The sequence below is a fragment of the Apus apus genome, chromosome 1 (genome assembly GCF_020740795.1).
Source record: "Apus apus isolate bApuApu2 chromosome 1, bApuApu2.pri.cur, whole genome shotgun sequence".
Taxonomy (NCBI): domain Eukaryota; kingdom Metazoa; phylum Chordata; class Aves; order Apodiformes; family Apodidae; genus Apus; species Apus apus.
The window spans coordinates 70376770-70396563 of record NC_067282.1 but is presented as its reverse complement, the minus strand read 5'-3'; the positions used below and the strand labels follow the sequence as shown (position 1 = coordinate 70396563).

At 42.7% G+C, this 19794-nt stretch overlaps 1 protein-coding gene across 5 annotated transcripts in view; it reads right to left on the bottom strand.

Moving 5' to 3' along the window:
• The window catches only part of SLC22A15 (solute carrier family 22 member 15), a 33633-nt gene extending 18869 nt beyond the window's left edge, over window positions 1-14764 (bottom strand). For 4 of the 5 annotated variants that reach the window (XM_051633252.1, XM_051633259.1, XM_051633275.1 and 1 more), the window contains exons 1-2: window positions 14583-14764; window positions 1994-2206 (exon numbers count right to left, since the gene is read on the bottom strand). In XM_051633252.1, coding sequence (XP_051489212.1) covers window positions 1994-2206; window positions 14583-14669 — 300 coding nt within the window. In that variant the 5' untranslated portion in view covers window positions 14670-14764. Of the gene's footprint in view, window positions 1-1993; window positions 2207-12445; window positions 12556-13519; window positions 13610-14582 lie in introns of all 5 variants that reach the window. The other variant, XM_051633266.1, reaches the window with a different exon arrangement.
• Between the last annotated feature and the right edge of the window lie 5030 nt (window positions 14765-19794).

Sequence of the window (19794 nt, the reverse complement as noted above, 5' to 3'; positions counted from 1 at the left end):
ACTTTTGGTATAGAAATTAAAAAAGCTGCCAACACTTAAACTCAGTGACATCAGATGCTTTCTGAATCACTCAGGGATTAAGGGATAATTTGGCTGTGAAGTAAAATCGCTTCTGCAAATTAATCTCAACAGCTAAGTAGCCCTTTAATAGGCTCAAGGCTTTTCTACATAAAGCATCTTACACATATATGCCTGATATTCACATATCAAACTTTTTACATCACAATATTTTTTTCAGTGTAAGTTTACAATTGTCATGCTATCAGTAAGTGATGCCACAAGTTAAGCATTAAAACACCCTCCTCAAATGTAGAAAAAAGCTTCTTCACACATGAGTAATGAAATTAGACAGTGATAGCCCCCAAATAAGTGCAATCACACTAAAATTTGTATTTAACAAAACACAGCTTCCAAATATACTACACATTCTGCTAACAAATTAAAAAAAGGATTTTAACAGCGGGAAACATGAGAAGCAAAAAGATTTTATACACATAGGATTTACTGAGAACTATGTTAAAGAGCTTCAAAGCAGAATCTACAGAAGTTGCCCTGGGTTATTTGTTTAATTTGTATTTTTTGAGTAAACTGTTCTTTACCTGCTTTTCTTTTATGCAACTAAAATGCATAAGAATCTTTGTAAAATTTATGTCCTAAAACACTGCTAGGCTACACAAACATGTCTGGCATGTCAAGTTTAAGAGAATAAAAGATTCCTTAATAAAATAGAAAGCAAAAAAGAAAACACCCACAGAAAGTCTGAAAAAACTTACTGAGCTTTAAATAGTGCTCAAAAAAAAAATTCACTGTACACAAGGATCTTCGTTTAAACCATGTTGTAAGTACTCGTATCCTCTTCATTACCAGAATAAGAAGCAATGCCTGTTGTACACAACTGCTTGGTATTATTCCAAAGCTTGCAGTTTTTATTAGTATGCTCATAACAAATAAAGTGTTTTACAGGACTAATTCAGACAGCATTAATGCCTCTAGACAATAGCTATGAATTATCAAGCAGTACTACACTTAACACAACTGCATAGTTCTAAATTAAGGTCTTGTAACAGATGCACTCAGACAAGGCTCTTGCACAGAATGGTTTGACATTAACAAATACTGAAGGTCCCAGGAAGGGCAGGTGTTGCACACATCAGTGTGGAGTCTGGAATAATTTCTGCAGGGACTGTGGCTAGACCATGAAAGAAGACACAAAACACAGAGGCCACACCAATAAAACTAGAGCTTTGTTTTAGGATAGAATGGGGAGAGGAAAAATGTATTTACTGAAAGAAAAATTTCTTTACCGAAACAGTGGTCAAGCATTGGAATAGGCTGCCAGGGAGTAGTGGAGTCACCACCCCTGACGGTGTGCAAAAAACGTTTAGACATCGCAATTCAGGACACGGTTTAGTTGACATGGTGGTGTTAGGTTGACAACTGAACTTGATGACCTTCAGGATCTTCTCCAATTGATGATTCTATGAGTTCCTTGTCTACCTGACTCCCCACTCACTGCTCATGCCTTTCCTCACATCTGGAGCTGCAAAGATTACAGAAGCCACTATCTCTCCATTTTGTCCACTGGTTGCTAATTGCATGACAGATGCACTACATGTATTTCACCTTAGCAAGGTGGCCAGGAAGAGCTCAGGATACATAAAGGATTTTGAGTGCATTTGTACAAAGAATGACATCATTCCAGCTTGGTAGTGAAACTAGGCTACAGGATCCAATACCTAACTTCCACATGGAAAAGGTGTGAAGTTTTGGAGCAGAACTTTGGTCAAGATCTGCAAAGCAAAATAAAGCTAGCTTTTGTTGCCAGTAAAGATATGAATAGATTACCTGTAGTCTACCTGAAGGTAGCATGTTTCATTTGTTAATCAAAACATGCATTAGTATGGGATAAAGAAGCAGTACAACCAGCCCCTGCGACTGACCTGATCAGATTTACTACTCAAATACGAGGCAGAGATACATGTTTCAGACTTACCTCAGAGACTATTGATGTGAAGCTGCTGCTGAAATGTACGTGCTCATGCACCTCACTGCCATTGGCAGTCAGAAGCCATTCCCCAAAAGCTCTGTGCTCACTTGCTGACGGGTTGCTATGGCTCTGATTAACTGAGAGCTCTTGGAGATCCCAGTGGTAGGGAGGAGTTGCACCCACCAAGGCAATGAGGATGGCTTCAGTGGCCACATAGAGCTGGCATGAAAGACAAAAAACATCAAAGAGGCTAAATAAACATCCAAGCAAGACTTCCTCTGTAGATGGATCAAGTCAGTACTAAAAATATTCCTATTTTATATTTGCTTTCTACTGCTATAAGGGGCCACGTATAGCTCCTGTCTACCAAATATCACATACTAAAGAACTACCATTTCAATATAATGGTTCTTGCACCTTTTATCTGCTAAACATTTGAGAAAAGAAGTTCCCTTCCTGACACACTTCCCTTAGAGGTCCCCCAACTCCCACACACAGAAAACACATGTAAGGAAAGTTGTTAGTAGCACTAAGGAGACAAAAATATTTTTAAATGCAAGTATATTACTCCACTATATCCTCTCACTTCACCTGCGTTGTTCATTCCTCTAATCTGGTATTTGGAATAGGTCTCCTCACTGTTTCATATCTAGTCGTTCCCAGTTTTACTAAAATTAATTCTTTCCTATTTTTTGATCTTCCATGAACCTACACTACTCTTAAAAGAGAGACAGAAGCTAACATGTGAATGTACATACTCACTTTTTATATATCTACACATTTATATGTGCTCAAAGTCTAAATACAGTGATTAACAGCAGGTTTTGTTTAGGAAAGAATAAATAAAACTGCTGGAAACCCAGATGCTTCTAGCCTGGTCCAGAGCTGGGTCACTGCTGCTTGGTCAGAAGAACATTCACAGGCCACTGCTTTAACAGTCTACATAGCAACTTAACCTCAAAATCCAGTGGTTTTAGACCTGTTTGAACATAGAAGTGCCATAAGTTCTGCAATAAAGGACAGATAAGGTCTTCTGAGACAAAAACAGTTGCTGGTAAAAACACAAAGACTCCCTGCTCTCCAAATAAAACTGCCACTTGTCTCAAGCTCTCACTGAGGTAAGAAAACTCAGCACAGTAGCTCCTGACAAAATTAAAAAAAAAAAAAAAAATCCTGTTGCTTCTCCTACCTACTTCCTCCATTAAAAAAACCAAAAACAAACAACACACCTTAGCCATGCCACTCCCATCCACAAACCACACTTCAGACACTTCCTGAAGACAGTCCTTGCTCTGCTCCCAACATGTCATGTACCCATACAAAGTGTGCTCTCCCAGAAGGCTGCTTCACAAATAATTCTTGCAACTGGAAAGCCCATGGATAGGCACAAAAAAAAACAAACAAAGAAGTCCAAGGACCTATGAATTCTGATGCAAGCACCACCAGGTAATCCTGAGGAGGTGAGCAGTCGGTGTTATACAGATTTAAATGACAATTACAACTTAATTTTCATAGAGACCCCTGAGTTATTATCTGAAAGCATGTGCCTTCCATCCGTTCTTTTTTGCACGCTACATAATAAATTTCTACTGTAGTGGCAGGAGGTAAATAAATATTTTTTTTAAATAATTCTCTTTAATATAAAATTACTGAATATCAAAGGAATTTGGAAGAAAAATGCAAACTATTAACTATGTAAGCTAAACAACAAATTCTAGATAGAAAACAATGAAAAGTAAAAGGCTTCATCTGCCAAAGAAGGCAATGACTTAGATTATTTGGGGAAAGAGGTGTTAAAAAGCAGAGTGGCCATGTTGCTAGGGATATATAGATACAGTACTCTGAAGAACAATTTGAAATTACTGAGAAATGAGAATGACAGGTCACGATCTGTGATGCATCCCTGTACTGACTAGCTCAGATGATTCCATGTCAGGACTAAGTGATAACATCCTTGCTTTTGTCTTGAGAAATAGTAAGCACATTTTTGAAGTAGTTTATGAAATGAAATCCTCAAGACACTTGGCTTAGAGAAAGAAAACATAAGGCTTTTCATTTTTGCTCTAGGTGAAACCCAGTCCAGCTACAGAAAGCTAAATCAAAAAAATGTGATTGCAGGCACACCACAGAAACACTACAGATGTTTTTTCAATTAAAAACAAATCAGCTTAAGCATCCCAGTGCTGCAGCAAGCAAGGCTATAACCAAGATAGAAATACTTTCAATTGCTCTGTTGAATCAGAAAAATGTATGAAGACAGATATCTTTTGAGGCTATCAAATTGTATTGTTCTATACTCAAGTACAGTGGAGCCACTGGTGTCAGAGAACTGTTTTTCCTAGTGACCATCTGCCTTGTACTTGGAAAAACAGGTATGGTAAACCCTCTTCATTTCATTGCAAAAACAAAACAAAACCAGAACCCACAAAACACCCTCCAAAATTCATTTACACATCTGAAGACCAAAAACCTTTTCTAGAAGTGGTCTTCAACATTATGAAGTAAACAGCAAACTTAGAGAAATTCAGAATACAGTTTTTAACAGTCAAACAAAAGGCAAAGGTTTCTGTTAATAAAACTGGAGATTCTACCCTTAATAATTGTAAGTGCCTGCACTTATCAATAACAGTTGTGTAGACTGGTGATCAATATAAAATGGAATAGAAATATAACTTTATAAGGAATAAAATGACTATGTTATATGCACCTTGTCAGACCTCATAATATACCCATTATGAAGCACAATTTAAAAACAAAAGCAAGACTTACGTTCTACTAAGAAGTGCTTTCAGTCTATTTAATCAGCTCATTAGCAATTCACAACCAGCCTGGTCATTCCAGACAAGTATCAGCTGAAGCATTCACTGCTGTACAAAACAATGAGTAAGCCACTAACTTCTGACCTCTCAAATATAGGAACATTAAAACTACATATTGAGCAATTACAGAAGAACAAATTATCTTGCTCTGGTAGAAGCCTACAACAAAGAGATGGTAAAATTTTAGGATTAGACTGATTTCTCCCAAATCCATGACAAGCAGCTGAAAAGTTGGAGGGCCATCTATCTGATTTTTGAAAGTCTGATGACCTCATCTGGTCTGACTTATTTCAAATGGGTGATTTGACTTTAAATTCACATTACTTCTCCCCACCCCCCCATCAATAATCATCTTGTGTAGAAAAGCCCTGAAACATCTTTCTGCCACAAAATTATTATCTGCTGCTAACAACACACTCTAGCAAAGTATTTTCCCCCTCTTGGTAGCACATTAAGAGAAAGAACACCACAAAACAGAAGGGAAGACTATGTTGCAGTTACAAAGCATAGAAATCACTACGTGCAGAAACAGATGTAACCCCTCAGACACTTAACAACACCAGTGCCACTCCTATAGGAAATATTCCCCATCAAGAATGTAACCACTGTTGATTACTACCCATGCAACAATGCAGTAGACGAATTTTGAAGTAACTCAGAGCTTCTGTAGAGAAAGTGAGAAAACCTACCCAAGAGTTTTTCAGCTTTAAAATGTATGCCTCCAGAATCCACAGGGAAAAAGTCCAAAGAAGTCCATCCAAGCCCACACACAGTTTTATTCTAGAATTTTTCAACATCAACATGGAAATCTAACACTGTACAGCAAACCACAACTCTGAGATCCTTATTTCCTACAGGTTTGTGGGAAATGTCCCCTTAGCTTCCCTTTCTCATCTATCCCAAACATCTGAACATACACATCAGCTACTTGCTGCTTAGTAGCATTTTGGTGGGCAATGGCAGCAGGAGGGGTTTGGTTCTCCTTCTGCTCAGACTGGCCAGCCAGCACATGAGCCAACTGCTCAGGTGACTGCACCCACCAAACAGCACATACACAGACTAGGCCCACTTTACTTCCCATCGGCACGAACATTTGAGTTGCAAGAACAGATAACTTCACTGTACAAGCTTTCTGCAAAGACAGTCCAAATGGCAGTCACCTCCTGTGTACACACCTGGCAAAGCCATGGGAACACTGCACACACCCTGTACCTGTACTCCCGCCTACCTAATGGTGACAGAACTGGTTAGATATAGCATTGGTGATAGGACTGTAGGACACACACCTAGGGTGTCACCTCCTCAGCTCAAGTTGCTTTAATCATTATTTTGAATCTGTCCTTTTTCTACATGGAGAAGTGATCTTTAACAGCAAAATATAGTGAAGTACTTTCAGCTCTGCCCTTTTCTCAACAGCCCCATCCTAGAGATCCAGTACTTCTAGGTAAAGTAATACCACTTGAGAATTCTCAGCTATGGTCAGTGAACCCAAGACTGAGGATTTGTCAGAATCTAGTTGTAACGCGACAGCAAAACAGAGGTTGGGCTGCAGATCGTGACAAAGGGTAGTCAAAATAAAGTTGCACTCTAGTCACAAAGGGTTCTCCAAGAACAAAACAATACTGCTCACACAACAGAATCACATGAGTAAATTTAACTGTGAATATGCATACTTAATTAAATGGTGCTAATAGCATAAGATTCTTCTGCCTCTTCTACCATCCCATTCTCCCAATCACCAGAATAGGCAATTAAGAAAACTCATCATCAAGGGACAGGCTACTATTAGTTCCTGCAAGCTGAATTTCCCCACAGTGCTATTTGATACAGTTTGCTGTTAAGAAGTCAGCTGTCAGGCTTGTACTGAAGCAAACTCTTGTAAAACAATTATCTACATGGTTTGATCTAGGGCAGATGAAACAACTTGGAGGACTGAAAACAGGATTCCCCTACTGTGCTATACCAGTCTCTTGACTAAATTAACACCCAGTGTGCTACCTATCAGAGAAACATTAAGTATGACCACAAATATATTTTCTTCAAAGTAGCATAGGAGATGCAGACAATGCACATGATACTGAGGAGACCTGGAATTTGATAGAGATCTAGAACAGAGCAGCAGGTGCTGCCATGCTTCTGGCATGTTACAAAGTACACCAACTTGAAAAAAATCCACACCCTTGTCCTACAAAGCATCAAGTTCAGTGACACAAAATCACAGAAGTCTTACTATGTATTTCAACAGTTAAACTGCATGATGGTAGACCAAAAACATGAGCCCCCAACTCGTCCAGAACTGTTTAAGGCACTACAGCCTAAACCATTTGCATTTTTATAGGATGCTGGACTATGTGCAACACTTAAGAGGCAAACATCCTTATCTAGCATGGACCTATATACTGCAGCTCAGAGGGCTGAGACAGAACTTGCCAATGCTATGACTGGATCACCCTGAGCAAGAGAAAAACAAAAAGTCCACCTTACATCACAGGCTGACAGGCCTCTAAACATAAGTTGGAAATTCTGATATAATAGTATTATTTTTCTGCCTTTAAAAGGCAGAAAACAAGCTTAGCTGCCTTATTAAAATACCTACATGTAAACCAGAAAAGGAAGAATACTGTCATGCTATTGCCATAATTTAATGAACTATGTATATTCACAGAGGCAAATTCACCCATGTGGAAGATTAGCAAAATGACCAAGCAAATACAACTACAATGTTTAACCAGGTTAAGTCCCAAACTTAGTCAGAGACCATACTGTAAACAGACGGGACCTAGAAAACAGATGCTATTGCTCCAGATGGACTCCAGTACCACTGGGCTGATACTTGGAAAAAGCAAGCAGAAGTTTCACCTAATGCAAACAATGCACATGAAGCACTACATTATCTATAAAAGGAAGTAGTTATATTAACTGCTCCAGTTTAAAAAAAAACAAAACAAAAAACGGCATTTCAGAGCACAAAACTTCATTTGGATCAGAAATAAGGAGAAATAAGCACATGCAAATTTGAAACAATGTATCAGAGTTCAATTACATATCTACCAGTTCTATTACCTTAAAAAAGAAGGAAATTAAAGTATCTAGAGATACGGAGAAACTGTCAATGAGGAAAGCCCTGATGTGGCTTGCTAGTGGAAAAACACAGGTAGGTTATTGCCAACAAAACACTAGAAGTAGAAACCATGTGTACACATGGGCAGGGGGAGAAGGAAAGGGAGATAATGTGTCAATACAAGTATTTTTAATCCATAGTCTTTGTTCTACAGTAGAATTATGCCTGTTAACTTCCATGCTCTTCTTCTGAGGGTGCTCAGAGGACAGACTGGCTAGACATGGTTATTTCAGAGTTTGCCAAGCTGAATGCCATCTTGTTTAATACCAGAAGATGGGATTGCCTCAGCTTCCGCTGAATCCAAATATAATTCAACTGCACAAAATGTTCTATATAACAATAACTTCATTGTTAATAATCTGAAAAAATCTCCCTGTATGTTTTAAACACACTCCACAGAGATGCCAACCACCATTGACACAGTGGCTCTCAGGGACATTCCATCACCAGTTGTCACAAAGACATTGCAAAAGCAAGGCATTCAGCCACAGCTAAAGTAAACAGTTCCAGAGCAAGTTCCTTCTCACATCACTCTTTAAACAGCATGTAGCCATCACCTTTTTTTAAAGTTAGATTTGGGGTTTTTAAACATATTTATTGCTTAAATATGCAAAACAGTCTGCTTCCTTCCCTCTGTCGCTAGGCCTTCAGAACGCCCGTTTCACCCAAAACTCATGGATTTTGCTATGCCCATCAGCAATAACTCTGTTTAAGTCTTTACAACAGCTCATTGAATAGGCGTCTTCTAGGACAGAACTGCACAGAAAACGAAGTCAACTCTGTAAAATAAATTGCAAAAGCTCACTAGATGTGCTTATATGGATACAGAACATGGGGTTTCAGTGTCACAGTGAATGTAGCTATCATTAGAAGAGAAAGAAAACCCAGCAATTGTGACTGACACTTAAAACCACCTAAATATGAGCTCAATTACATGTACTTTGCAGTTCAGATGCAGCTGAAGAAGGGAAGGTTTCAAAGTCACAGCTCATGTTTCTTCTATACCCCAAGCTTGCTCTGACCATATTTTTTCCCTGCATAAAAGCAGAAATTTAAAGCTTAACTGTATGGATGATGCACTGGTTTGGATTAAGAGAAAAAAAAATTGAGGGAAGGTAGAGATGTAGGCAACTGATGAGGTACTCATTACTCCTTTCCACTCAGGATTACTTTTGGAAAAAATGATAGCAAGTTAGCTATTTAAAATTAATTGGCAAGCAAAGAGTTACTATAATTTAGACTTCAGCGGTGTACCTGAGAGCTAAACACCAACCCCACAGCTAATGAAGCATGTCACAACTTGGCATTGTTACTTCAGGCTTTGTGCAAAACTTAGCACAACATCCGCATACACGTTTTTAAGGTTATAACTATAATAACAGAAAAGGTAAGTTTCTTTCAAGGAACAGTTAAGGATGTTAACAAAGTAATTACAAAAAGACAGGGAACACTTGGTCTTGACAATTTCTGCTTTTCCTGGCAGCTGTGTTTTCTTTACAGAAGACCATTAAAGAACCAAGGAGTCTTGGTTAGCATCTAAATCATTAAACACGAAATGAAATGTAACATGTGACCAAAGAACTACCTTTTTTCCCCCCCTAAAAGATCCTCTCCCATCCAATTGGATGCTCCAATTGGAGCAAATGGTAGGATTGGTCTTCACTTAGAAATCCCATCAACTCTGATGTGGGAAGATTCTTTGCTAAATGCATAGCAGTGTATGTTCCTGTGTGATTAGTTTACATACTTATGCCCACATAGTTTATGTCTCTTGCCAAGCAGGAATAAGCTATACCGGAACAATTGCACTCAGTGATGCCACTACCCTAAAAGCCTTCATCGCTTCTACAAGGAAAGTGACACCATCCTTTAGCATATAATCATGCTGTGAGTAAGATTCAATGCACAAAAAGACGCAGGAATAAGTAGTTTTCCTCAGGAAATAAAAGATTAGGCCCTTATTGCTTATGTTTGCATTCAAGTCACATTTGAAACCATCCTCCATGTAAGTGGCTGCACATGTCTGACACATTCTGTAACTGCTTTTTTGAGAACCAGAGAGATTTAAAACTCTTTTTTCTCCCACAGACATAAACAAAACAAGCACACAGTGAGGTAATCAAAGTGAAGGCAGGTTACACAGCAGTTCTGTAAATCCTTACAGACACTTACAGCTGAATTACATCTAAGTTGCAACTTTGAGTAAACAGCATGCCTGTCACAAAGCCCCTGGAACACTCTCAGCACCCCATACTAACAACTGTAATGCAATTAACGCAATACGCATCTTTTTCCTTTATTTAAAAACATTCATTACAGTCAAGATTTGTTTTGCATTTCCTATTCAGGTAAAGTCCTAATAGCATACCTAATCAAGGAATGGGAGTAACTTGTCCAACCTGTGACCAATTCTGCCTAGTTCAAAGAACACCTTAACAGACTCAGACATAAGTACTAAAAGAAGATTCACTGTCAAAGTATTTAATTACTGTCATTACAACTACTGAGTGATGTCTCATGCCATTGAAGAAGTAGAATATGTAAGGGAAGTAGATAAGAAATGCCAAGAAACTGAGTTAGAACATGGCTATAGATGGGATCACACCTGTATCCTACCTGAAGGCAGACTATCTCTTTTGAATTCTTTCTAAAGCTTTGGGATAAGCCTGCCTTACTTATGCCACACAACCCAGAATCTGCTTTCTCTTGAAACATTTTTGCAGATGGGCTAATTAAAGAGCAGGCCATATATTCTAACAACAGAAGTAAGACACAATCTTGCTGCCAACAGCAGCGAGACGTTAGTAGCACCACTCACTACAGCTGCACTGTACCAAGAATGCCTTTGTCTTAAAACAAACTATTATTCAAGGAACTTGATGTTACTATCTTAACCATTTTTCCATCTTCCCTTCAGCAAATAAAAAGTCCCTAAGATGAAAGGGAACACCAGTGTTGGTTAAGGATCCATACTGCTGTGTAATATGTGACTCAACTTTAGGCATAGTCTTTTCAGTTGTGCAAGTAAGACCTCTCTTTTAAACTCTAAGATGTTTAAAAAACCTTTTAATAGTGATACAGTAGGAACACACTTCCATTCTCAGAATTCTGCAACTTCAGTTTGGACTTGGACAACCCCGCAGATCAGATTCCCTGGCAAAAGCAAACAAACGTCTTTCAATCGCATACACTGAGTCACAAGAGACTAAGAAATTTTCTTTTTTGATAGGCTTGTACCATCTCAAGCACCTGATTAAGATGCAAGATTTTATCTAATGTTGCTACACAAACTAAAAAAACACCAAAAGACACCATTCTTTAATAATGCTTCAATATCATTTCTTCAAATGTGCTCAAGTGAGCACATTTCTAGTAATCAACAGGTGCCAAGCAATTACTTTTAGTTCAAAGTAAGCCCTAAGTATTTTAAGAGTTAACAGCTCCCTTTATTCCTCCCTCACTCTCTTCAAGAGACACTGGAAATGCAAGACTAATCCAGCCTCAAATTCACATCATTGGTCTACCCCCACATTCTTCAGACCAGTTTGGTCTGTGGGTAATTCCATAGATTTTGGAAAAAACGTTTCTCTACATTAGCTGTAAATTTACATTCCTAAAAATTTTCCTAAGTCCTATCAAGTTGGTAGCAAATAAGCCAGGCATACCTTAATACAGTAACAATTCAACAAACAGCAGGTAGCAAACGAATAATACAAATCGATGAAGATGCAAGTCTTACTTTTTACACTTAATCTAGTTTCACACTGATGACACACAAACATTTTTCTGACTACAAGCAACCTGGAGATTTTTTTGCCAGTGTCAATAAGCTCATCCCACGGGTCAAGTACCAGTTCACTCAAGTTGACATGAAAATTGACTATCACGTGGAAATTTTCACCCATATAGATATGGGTTCAGTACGATTTGTCTCAAAGAAGCTCTGTGAACTAAACTACGTTCGTAATTAGGAGTGAGAGACCAGACACATTAGCAGATTAGTAAGCCTAAAGAGCAGAAGTAATTTGCTGTAGAAATGTATATGAGAAGAAAAAAAAACTAAGATGAGGAAAAGTACCTATAAAGTATGAAACTCAAGAAATCATAAACATGTAGAGATGAAAAAGCACAGAAACCTAGACGGAAAGCAGGTACATCTGCCAGGAGTCTTACAGGGCAGTGAAAGCATAAAGTTTAAGTTCAGCATATTAGCATCAGAGATGAAGGGACTTGACCCAGCAAAGACAAAATTAGTTTTCACACATGAGGTTTTCTTACCTTTAAGAAAATAGGAATATTTTTTATACCAGTACATCAAAGAGAAAATACAAACCAGCTGAGGAAGCACGTGCAAAGGGACAGGGAAATAAGCAACAAAATGGAGCAACAGCTTCATGGCAGAGCTGGTGACATAAACCAACAGGAGTTCCCATTCTGCAGCCAGATGCTACATCTAATCCACTAAAGGAGACCATGACTACTTAAATCTATGTCACACACACCAGACATATTACTTACCTTTGGTCCCATCCTCTGAAGACTGACGATAAATCAGACAAAAGACTAACAGCAATCGTGGCACCTGCCTCCAGTCTTGCTCTTGCACATCCCAGTGACACATTGTGTAACTTGGCACCAGTAAAGGAACATAGAAAGCAATCAACCACCCAAGCAGGAACCAGTTGTGTAAGTCTGAATCTATTCACAAACTGAAAGACAAGCTTCACATATAAATCTCTTACAAACTCCTGAGCCTGCGTGATCTGAAGCAAAGAAAAAATAACAGTCAGGGGATGATCCCCGTTGGTAAAGTTCAAGAATTGAAGATAGCATGAGAAGATTAAAGAGACCTGCAACCTGCTACTGCTTTTTATTTAGTTATTCTGAATTAGTTCCAGGATTTGTAAAGATATTTCTGTTTACTTGTCCTATGAGAAATGCAAATTAACCCATTAAAAAGTAAACAGACAAACAACAGCATTACAGAAGAGCTGACACATAATACTTAAAACTCTGGGAATACACAGCACTTGTCATGATTGCAGTGCATTCAAGAACATGACCAGCACTGGAAGAAAACTATTGCTTACATAATCCCTAATCTTCAGCGAGCATACAAATTTTCTAGCCAGTCAGCCAGCAGTACACACTCTAAGCAATGTTGAATTTTAAAGGATTAATCAGCTAAATCAGTTTAAAAAAAAAAAAGAGCAACAGTACAAGGAAAAATAAACCTTTTGCTGTTCATCATCATAGCTTTGCAACCAAGTACAGAGCTCCCAACTGACAGGACTGGGCACCTGAATTTTCTGTGGTCATTTCAAAGCTTCTTCTTACTATTTCTGTCAGTCCCCCAGCCACCAGAAGAAGACATCTTCAGTCTCACGGCTCACAACTGGAAGTTCTTGTTGAATACAAAATACTGGCCAGTAGAGGCATGGGGACACTTAAGTTCCCCTCTTCCCTCCTGCAGCTGGTAAGTTTCCACAGTGGCAGTATCCCAGCACTTGTCACCCTAGCTGAACTCACTACAATTAAGTTTTGAAGAGTTAAGGTGGAGTAAATGAAACTTTTGACAAATTTGAACAATACCTTATGAGCAGGCCTGACTGTGAAGGTCCACATATTATCCTCATCTCCTCCTTAACCCCACCTCCAATAGGAAGAGGCACAAAGACGAAGCTAAGAAATAAGACAACAAACCTGTTTGTAGAGCACATGCCTTGGTCATGCAGTCTCTGAATGGTATTACAGCACTCCACTGTTACTTTGGACTCTGCTTTTATCACAAAACCGAAGGAAGTTCCTGTCTTGCACCTCACAGAAGACAAACCTGACTAGCCAAAAATGCAGAGCCTCATCCAAATTCCTAACGCAGAGATGCTTCCTTTACACTCCAAGAGTTAAGTCACGGCAAATCAAAGTACCATAAGCAGTCATAGTTTATCAGCTTAGATGGTGGCTTCTGCACACAGAGGTATCAATGACCAGCTGTGGCTTTTCAAACATTTCCACTGGAAACCAGTCACACGCAACCTAGAAACCACTAGCCTAGGCCACCAACTCTAGTCTCTGGCAGAAGCTGCTGTCTTCCCGTCTAGCTCATGGAAATCTGTTTTAACTTCATTTCAAGCAGCCCTTCACCTAACAAGCCCCATACTCCCCATTCGCTCACCGGTGACACAAGGCACAACTCCTCAAGGCAACGCGGCAGAGCCGCCTGAGCCGCCTGCCCCAAATTCACTCTGCTGAAGATCACTCTTCCTTTGGAGAGAGGTCACCTCTGCGCCTGGAGCACCGCAAACTGCTGCAGGCTAAAGCCAGAGCAGACGACCAAGTGACTGCCCCCAGACGACTAGTGGCTGCCACCAGCAGACCAGTGACTGCCCCCAGACGACCAGTGGCTGCCACCAGCAGACCAGTGACTGCCCCCAGACGACCAGTGGCTGCCCACAGCAGCCCTCAGCAGAAGACCTCCATCACCAGCCTTCACACCAGGCAGCACATCACTCCAGGCACATCCACACATCCACTCGAGGGGGCCAACCAGCCCCCAGCACCCACGCCGTGCGGGTGCGGACATCCCCCTCCCCCGGCACCGCCTCCCCCCACCCCGCCCTCGGCAAAGGGGGCAAGCGGGCAGACGGCCCCTCACCTGGAGAAGCACGGCCAGGAGGACGCACAGATACACCTGGTAGGGCCCCATCTGCCCCACCAAGGGGAACGCCTCCTCCACCTCCATGCCGCTTCCCGCCACCCGCGCAGCTCCTGCGGGCGGGCGCCGAGCAGCGCATCCCCGGCCCGGGGCGGGGCGGGACACGGAGGAGAGGCGGCCGGGCCCTCGGGGCGGCAGAGGAGGAGGAGGAGGAGGAGGAGGGGGAGGAAAGGGCGGGAGGCTGGAGGCGCCGCTCATGCGCAGGCGGGAGCAGCAGGGAAGCGGCCCGCCCGGCGGCGCACGCGCAGCCTCCATCCCCGGCGCCCGCCAGGGAAGCGGAAGCGCAACGGCCGCTGTATGGCCGTTGGGAGCGTTAGCGCGCGCGCGCCTCCCGCATTTCACTGGAGGGAAGGGGGAGAGGGAGGGGAGGCGGCCTCACGCCCTCCTCTGGCTGCCTTTGGCCGCCGGCCGGGAGAGGGGGGCGTGTGAGGTGTGCGGGAAGGGAGGGGGCTTGGGGAAGGGTCTGCGGAGGGGCTGGGAGAGGACGGCGAGGGATCGGTGGGAGAGGGGGCGAGGAGCCAGCGAGGAGTGTGGGGTCTCTTGAGGGGGGGCGTGAGGTGAGGTCGGGGCTCTGCCAGGGGTGCGGAGGGGGTGGGGGTTGGTGAGAGGGCGGGCAGGGGTCCCAGGGGGGTGAGAGGTGCGTGAGGGGAGGCGTGAGGGGGTTGGTGAGAGGGCGGGCAGGGGTCTGAGGGGGGTGAGAGGTGCGTGAGGTGAGGTCTGAGGGGGTTGGTGAGAGGATGGGCAGGGGTCCCAGGGGGGTGAGAAGTGCGTGAGGTGAGGCGTGAGGGGGTTGGTGAGAGGATGGGCAGGGGTCTGAGGGGGGTGAGAGGTGCATGAGGTGAGGTCTGAGGGGGTTGGTGAGAGGATGGGCAGGGGTCTGAGGGGGGTGAGAGGTGCATATGTGGAGGTGTGAGGGGGTTGGTGAGAGGGCGGGCAGGGGTCTGAGGGGGGTGAGAGGTGAGTGAGGTGAGGCGTGAAGGGGTTGGTGAGAGGGTGGGCAGGGGTGTGAGGGATGGGTGAGAGGTCTGTGAGGTCAGGGGTGCGAGGGGGTGCGTAAGAGGACCGAAGGGCTTGCAAGGGGTGCCTGAGGGGTGTCGGGGAGGCAGTGGGGAGGTGCCCTGGACTAGATTGCTTAACAGTGAGTAGGTACAGAACTGGAGAGATGGGTGCTGGGTGAAGGGGAGTGACGTTCCTCATGAGGTGGAAGAGCTTTGGTCATAGCTGTTTGGAAGGGGGAAGAGGCAGTACCCCTGGACCCTTAGACCAGGTCAGTGTGCTTGGCCCCACGGGCTTTGCGAGGGGGCTGAGCTGGCACCATGCCAGCGACGTGGTTCTGAGTTTTATGGCATTCTCCACTCAGCAGCTTAGCTCTGATGCAGCTTCGTCATAAGAGCAGAGCTAAGTTACACTCTGTGCTCAGTGGGCTTGCACATTCATTGAACAGTGTTAGCCCTGTGCCTGGGAAGCTGCATCCATATAGTGCACAATTCTTAAGCTCTGTACATTCATGCAGAGCCCCTAAATGCTGACGTACCTGGACTGTGGAATATTCTGTAATTATAATTAATAGCATGCCTGCTGGTGGTTGAAAAAAAATCCAAATTTGACATGAGACTGATGTAGGTGCCACCAGAGTTCAGTTCTTGACCTACCCAATCTCGCTGTTCTTGATCCAATGTCAATTAAGGAGATGCCTCTCCTACAGCTGTCTGCATAAAACTCATGCTTGCCATGTGTTTTATAAGAAGTATTTGCCATTTATTTGTAGAACCTCCATTTTGAAAGTGCAGTAGAAGTTCTTGCTTAGAAATGATAGGGCTGGTTTCTGAATGAATGTGAACTCTTCTGAGTAGGAAGGGAGATAATACACCTGTGAAATAATCGTATTCATGCAAAGTAGTGGTGAGCTTTTCATGGTGTAATTTCATTCCACCTTTACAATAAAGCTTCAAGAATATGAAACAATTTAGATTGTTGAAACTTTTTAACCTGATGGTACCAAAAAGCAGCAGCAACATGTTAGGTGTATGGATTTTGATGTATGAATAAACAGCTAGAGAAAAAGAAGTGAGTTGTGGCATGAGATGTGACCTTCAGGACCATGCCAGGAGCCTGGGAAATAATATTTCCTTGCTGTAAAAATCTCAGTAAATTGACAAGCATCAAAGCAATTTAGTCTTAATACGAAATTCACCTTTGCCCTAAGCACATCTTTTCATATTTGAGGCTTAATGCAGATTGATTAAAGGCAAAACAGTGAAGGATTTCTGAAATGTCAGGACCTTTCTGATGTTCATCCAACCACACTTGTCTCATTTGGTTACTTGGCTAAGGTGCAGTGGAGGTGTCCCAAAGCTTGGGACACTCTTACGTTCCTCCCCCCTGCACCTTTCCCGCCCTCGTAGTTTGTTCAGCCACACTCAATGGCAACCACAGCCTTATTCCAGCTGAGATGACACACCACACGATACCCTACACCTGGAGAAAACAGCAATTGGGGATCTGTCTCCTTTTGTGTGGATGCTTCCCAAATAGAGTCCAGCAGAGGATGATGGAAGGACTGGAGCATCTGTCATGACTGGAGAGGCTGAGAGACCTAAAACCGTTTAGTCTGGAGCGGAGAAGGCTCAAGGATGAAATTCCCTATGTGTATAAATACCTGATGGGAAGGAATGAAGAGGAGGAGCCCGGGTGCTTCTGGGTGGTGCTTACCAACAGGACAAGAGGCAGTGGGCACACATTTAAAAAAAACACGTGAACCTCAATCTAAATACAGTTTTATTTGTGTATTTATTACTGTGAGGGTGGTCAAACACTGGAGCGGGTTGTCCAGACAGGTTATGGGGTCCCTATCTGTGGAATTACTCAACACCCACCTGGGCGTGGTCCTGGGCAACCTACTCTAGTTGACCCTGCATCAGCAGGGGGTCGGAATAAATGATCTACAGAGGTCATTTCCAACCTCAACTGTTATGATTCTGTAGCTAGTGTGTCCCAGCCATAACTGAGCCTCTCATGTTTCCACTTCATTCTGAACCTTACAGATTTTGGTCACACCACCAAAGCCACCTGATTTTAGCAAGGCTTTCAGGTTTTTTTTGCAGCAAAACCTGCTAACTGGCAGAAAGGGTGTTATTTCAGGGTCAGCGGGAAGGATGGGACTTGTCAGGAGTGTGTCTAGGGGACACTGAGCAGAGGTATGAAGCAAGGAACTCAGGTGAAGTGTAGGGGGAGGAGAAGAGCTGTCTGGGTGAAATAAAGTACCCATTAACTGTCAGCCTCAACCCCAAACATGCAGGTCACCTCATGTCACATTCTCCAATGACCACGTGGTGCATTTAGAGGAAAATAAGCTTTTTTCATCTTCCTGCTTTTCACTGATGATGGAAGGTGTCTGCCATGTGAAGCCTGTGGTATTGGAAAGGATTTAATACAATGTTTAGAGGTTTTAGCATTTTGTAGACATAGTGATAGCACTGCACTCCATTTGGCCCATGATCTCTCCTCACTGGAGCCCTCAGACCTTCCCAGAGTATTATTGTCTGTGCACTTCATTAATGTGCAATTTGCGCCCTCCTCCTCATTAATAACCATGTCAAATAAGAATCATCTTAACAATCCTGTCTGTAGGGAATTATTCTTTTAATGAGAGTGGTTCAGGCTTCTTACTCAGACATAAATATGGTAACCCCTAGATTTCTCCACTTTGCTCCCAACCCCCTGTTCTGTTACTATGGCTTTGTGGTCTTGTTGCTCTTAAGAGGCTTCCATGTCAGATTCACATGGGCACCCCAAAACTGAGTCTTTTTCAACCTTCTAGTTGGGGATTTCTCACCCATTCAGCAGGTGACCGCACAAATCTTTGATTCAGCACTTAGCACAGATGAGATCTAAAGAAGATCTTTTCCTGATGGAGGAAGTTTCAGCTCACCCATCAGTGGATGTTGTGAGCAAACCGTTAATCTCCTTAGGCCAGGCTGCTGGGGATGCTGGAAGATCAAATGAGTTCAAATGAAGGCTGGACAAGTACCCAAAGGGAAGTCCACTGAGGTTTATCTAATACCAAGAGGAAACACCTTTGGCTCTGGAAAGTCTCAAAGGGACAAATTGTTCAAAGCTACTATCTAGAGAAAATACCCTCTCTTCTTATAGTCCTGCCTAGACATCAGCTTTTGGCCACAGCAGGAGATGGGATTTGGGGCAAAAAGGACATTTGCTCTCTTGCTGCACAGTCACTTTTGTGATCTCATACTTCATCAGGTTCCCATGCCCTCCTGACCTCCACTCCCTTACCTCACAGGATGTTTTCACCACCCCATCAGCTAAGCTGGTTGGTAAATGTCTGAGCTCTGACTGAGGCAATGAGAATGGCATGCACAGGGAGAGGTAGTAGAAGCCTCTTCCACAAGAAATAAAAGTGTTATGGTTCATAAAAACAGTTACTATTAGACAAGACCAGGGCTAAAGCAAGGCCCCTCCTCTAGGACGAATATAAAGCAGAGGTTCTCTTGCTCTCCTAGCTTCATCTGATCCACAGCAAGATGACAGGAGCAGTCAGAGGGGCTGATGGTACCTGCCTTTGCTGGTCTTCTCTTACGGAAAACAAAGATGTTTCCAACCGGACTAATCAGCTGCCTGTTGCAGCTGGTTTACCCCATAATACTATACAAACCTGACATATGGCTCATTACAATATGCCCTGACTAAGTGTTCAGCCAAACAATCCACCAAGGCATTTTTGCTTCTCTGATGTGCCATTTGCACTTTTTGCAAACAAAGCAACAAGCAATTCCTTTGGAGGCACTTTTCAGTTCTAGGTGAGGCTGGGAGGTGCTGAATTTCTGGCTGTATTGTGAATGATGTTACAGGCTGATTTCCTTGTCACTTGCTAGATGGACAGTTGTCTGTTGTAAACCAGCTCCAGTTCAGGTTCCAGAGAGATCTGAGCTTCCTCACATATCACGGATCTCTGACAGTGGATAAGTTGCTCTCAAATGTCTCCCCTGGTCATGTCCCAAGGTGCATGTCTGTGTCCATCACCACCCTTCTTGGCCAACAGCATCTGTAACTACTGTCCTGGTTCTGCTCAGTTTCCTATCACTTGGATATGACCTGCAGTGTCCACCCTGGGATGGGAGCTCTAGTTTCACCA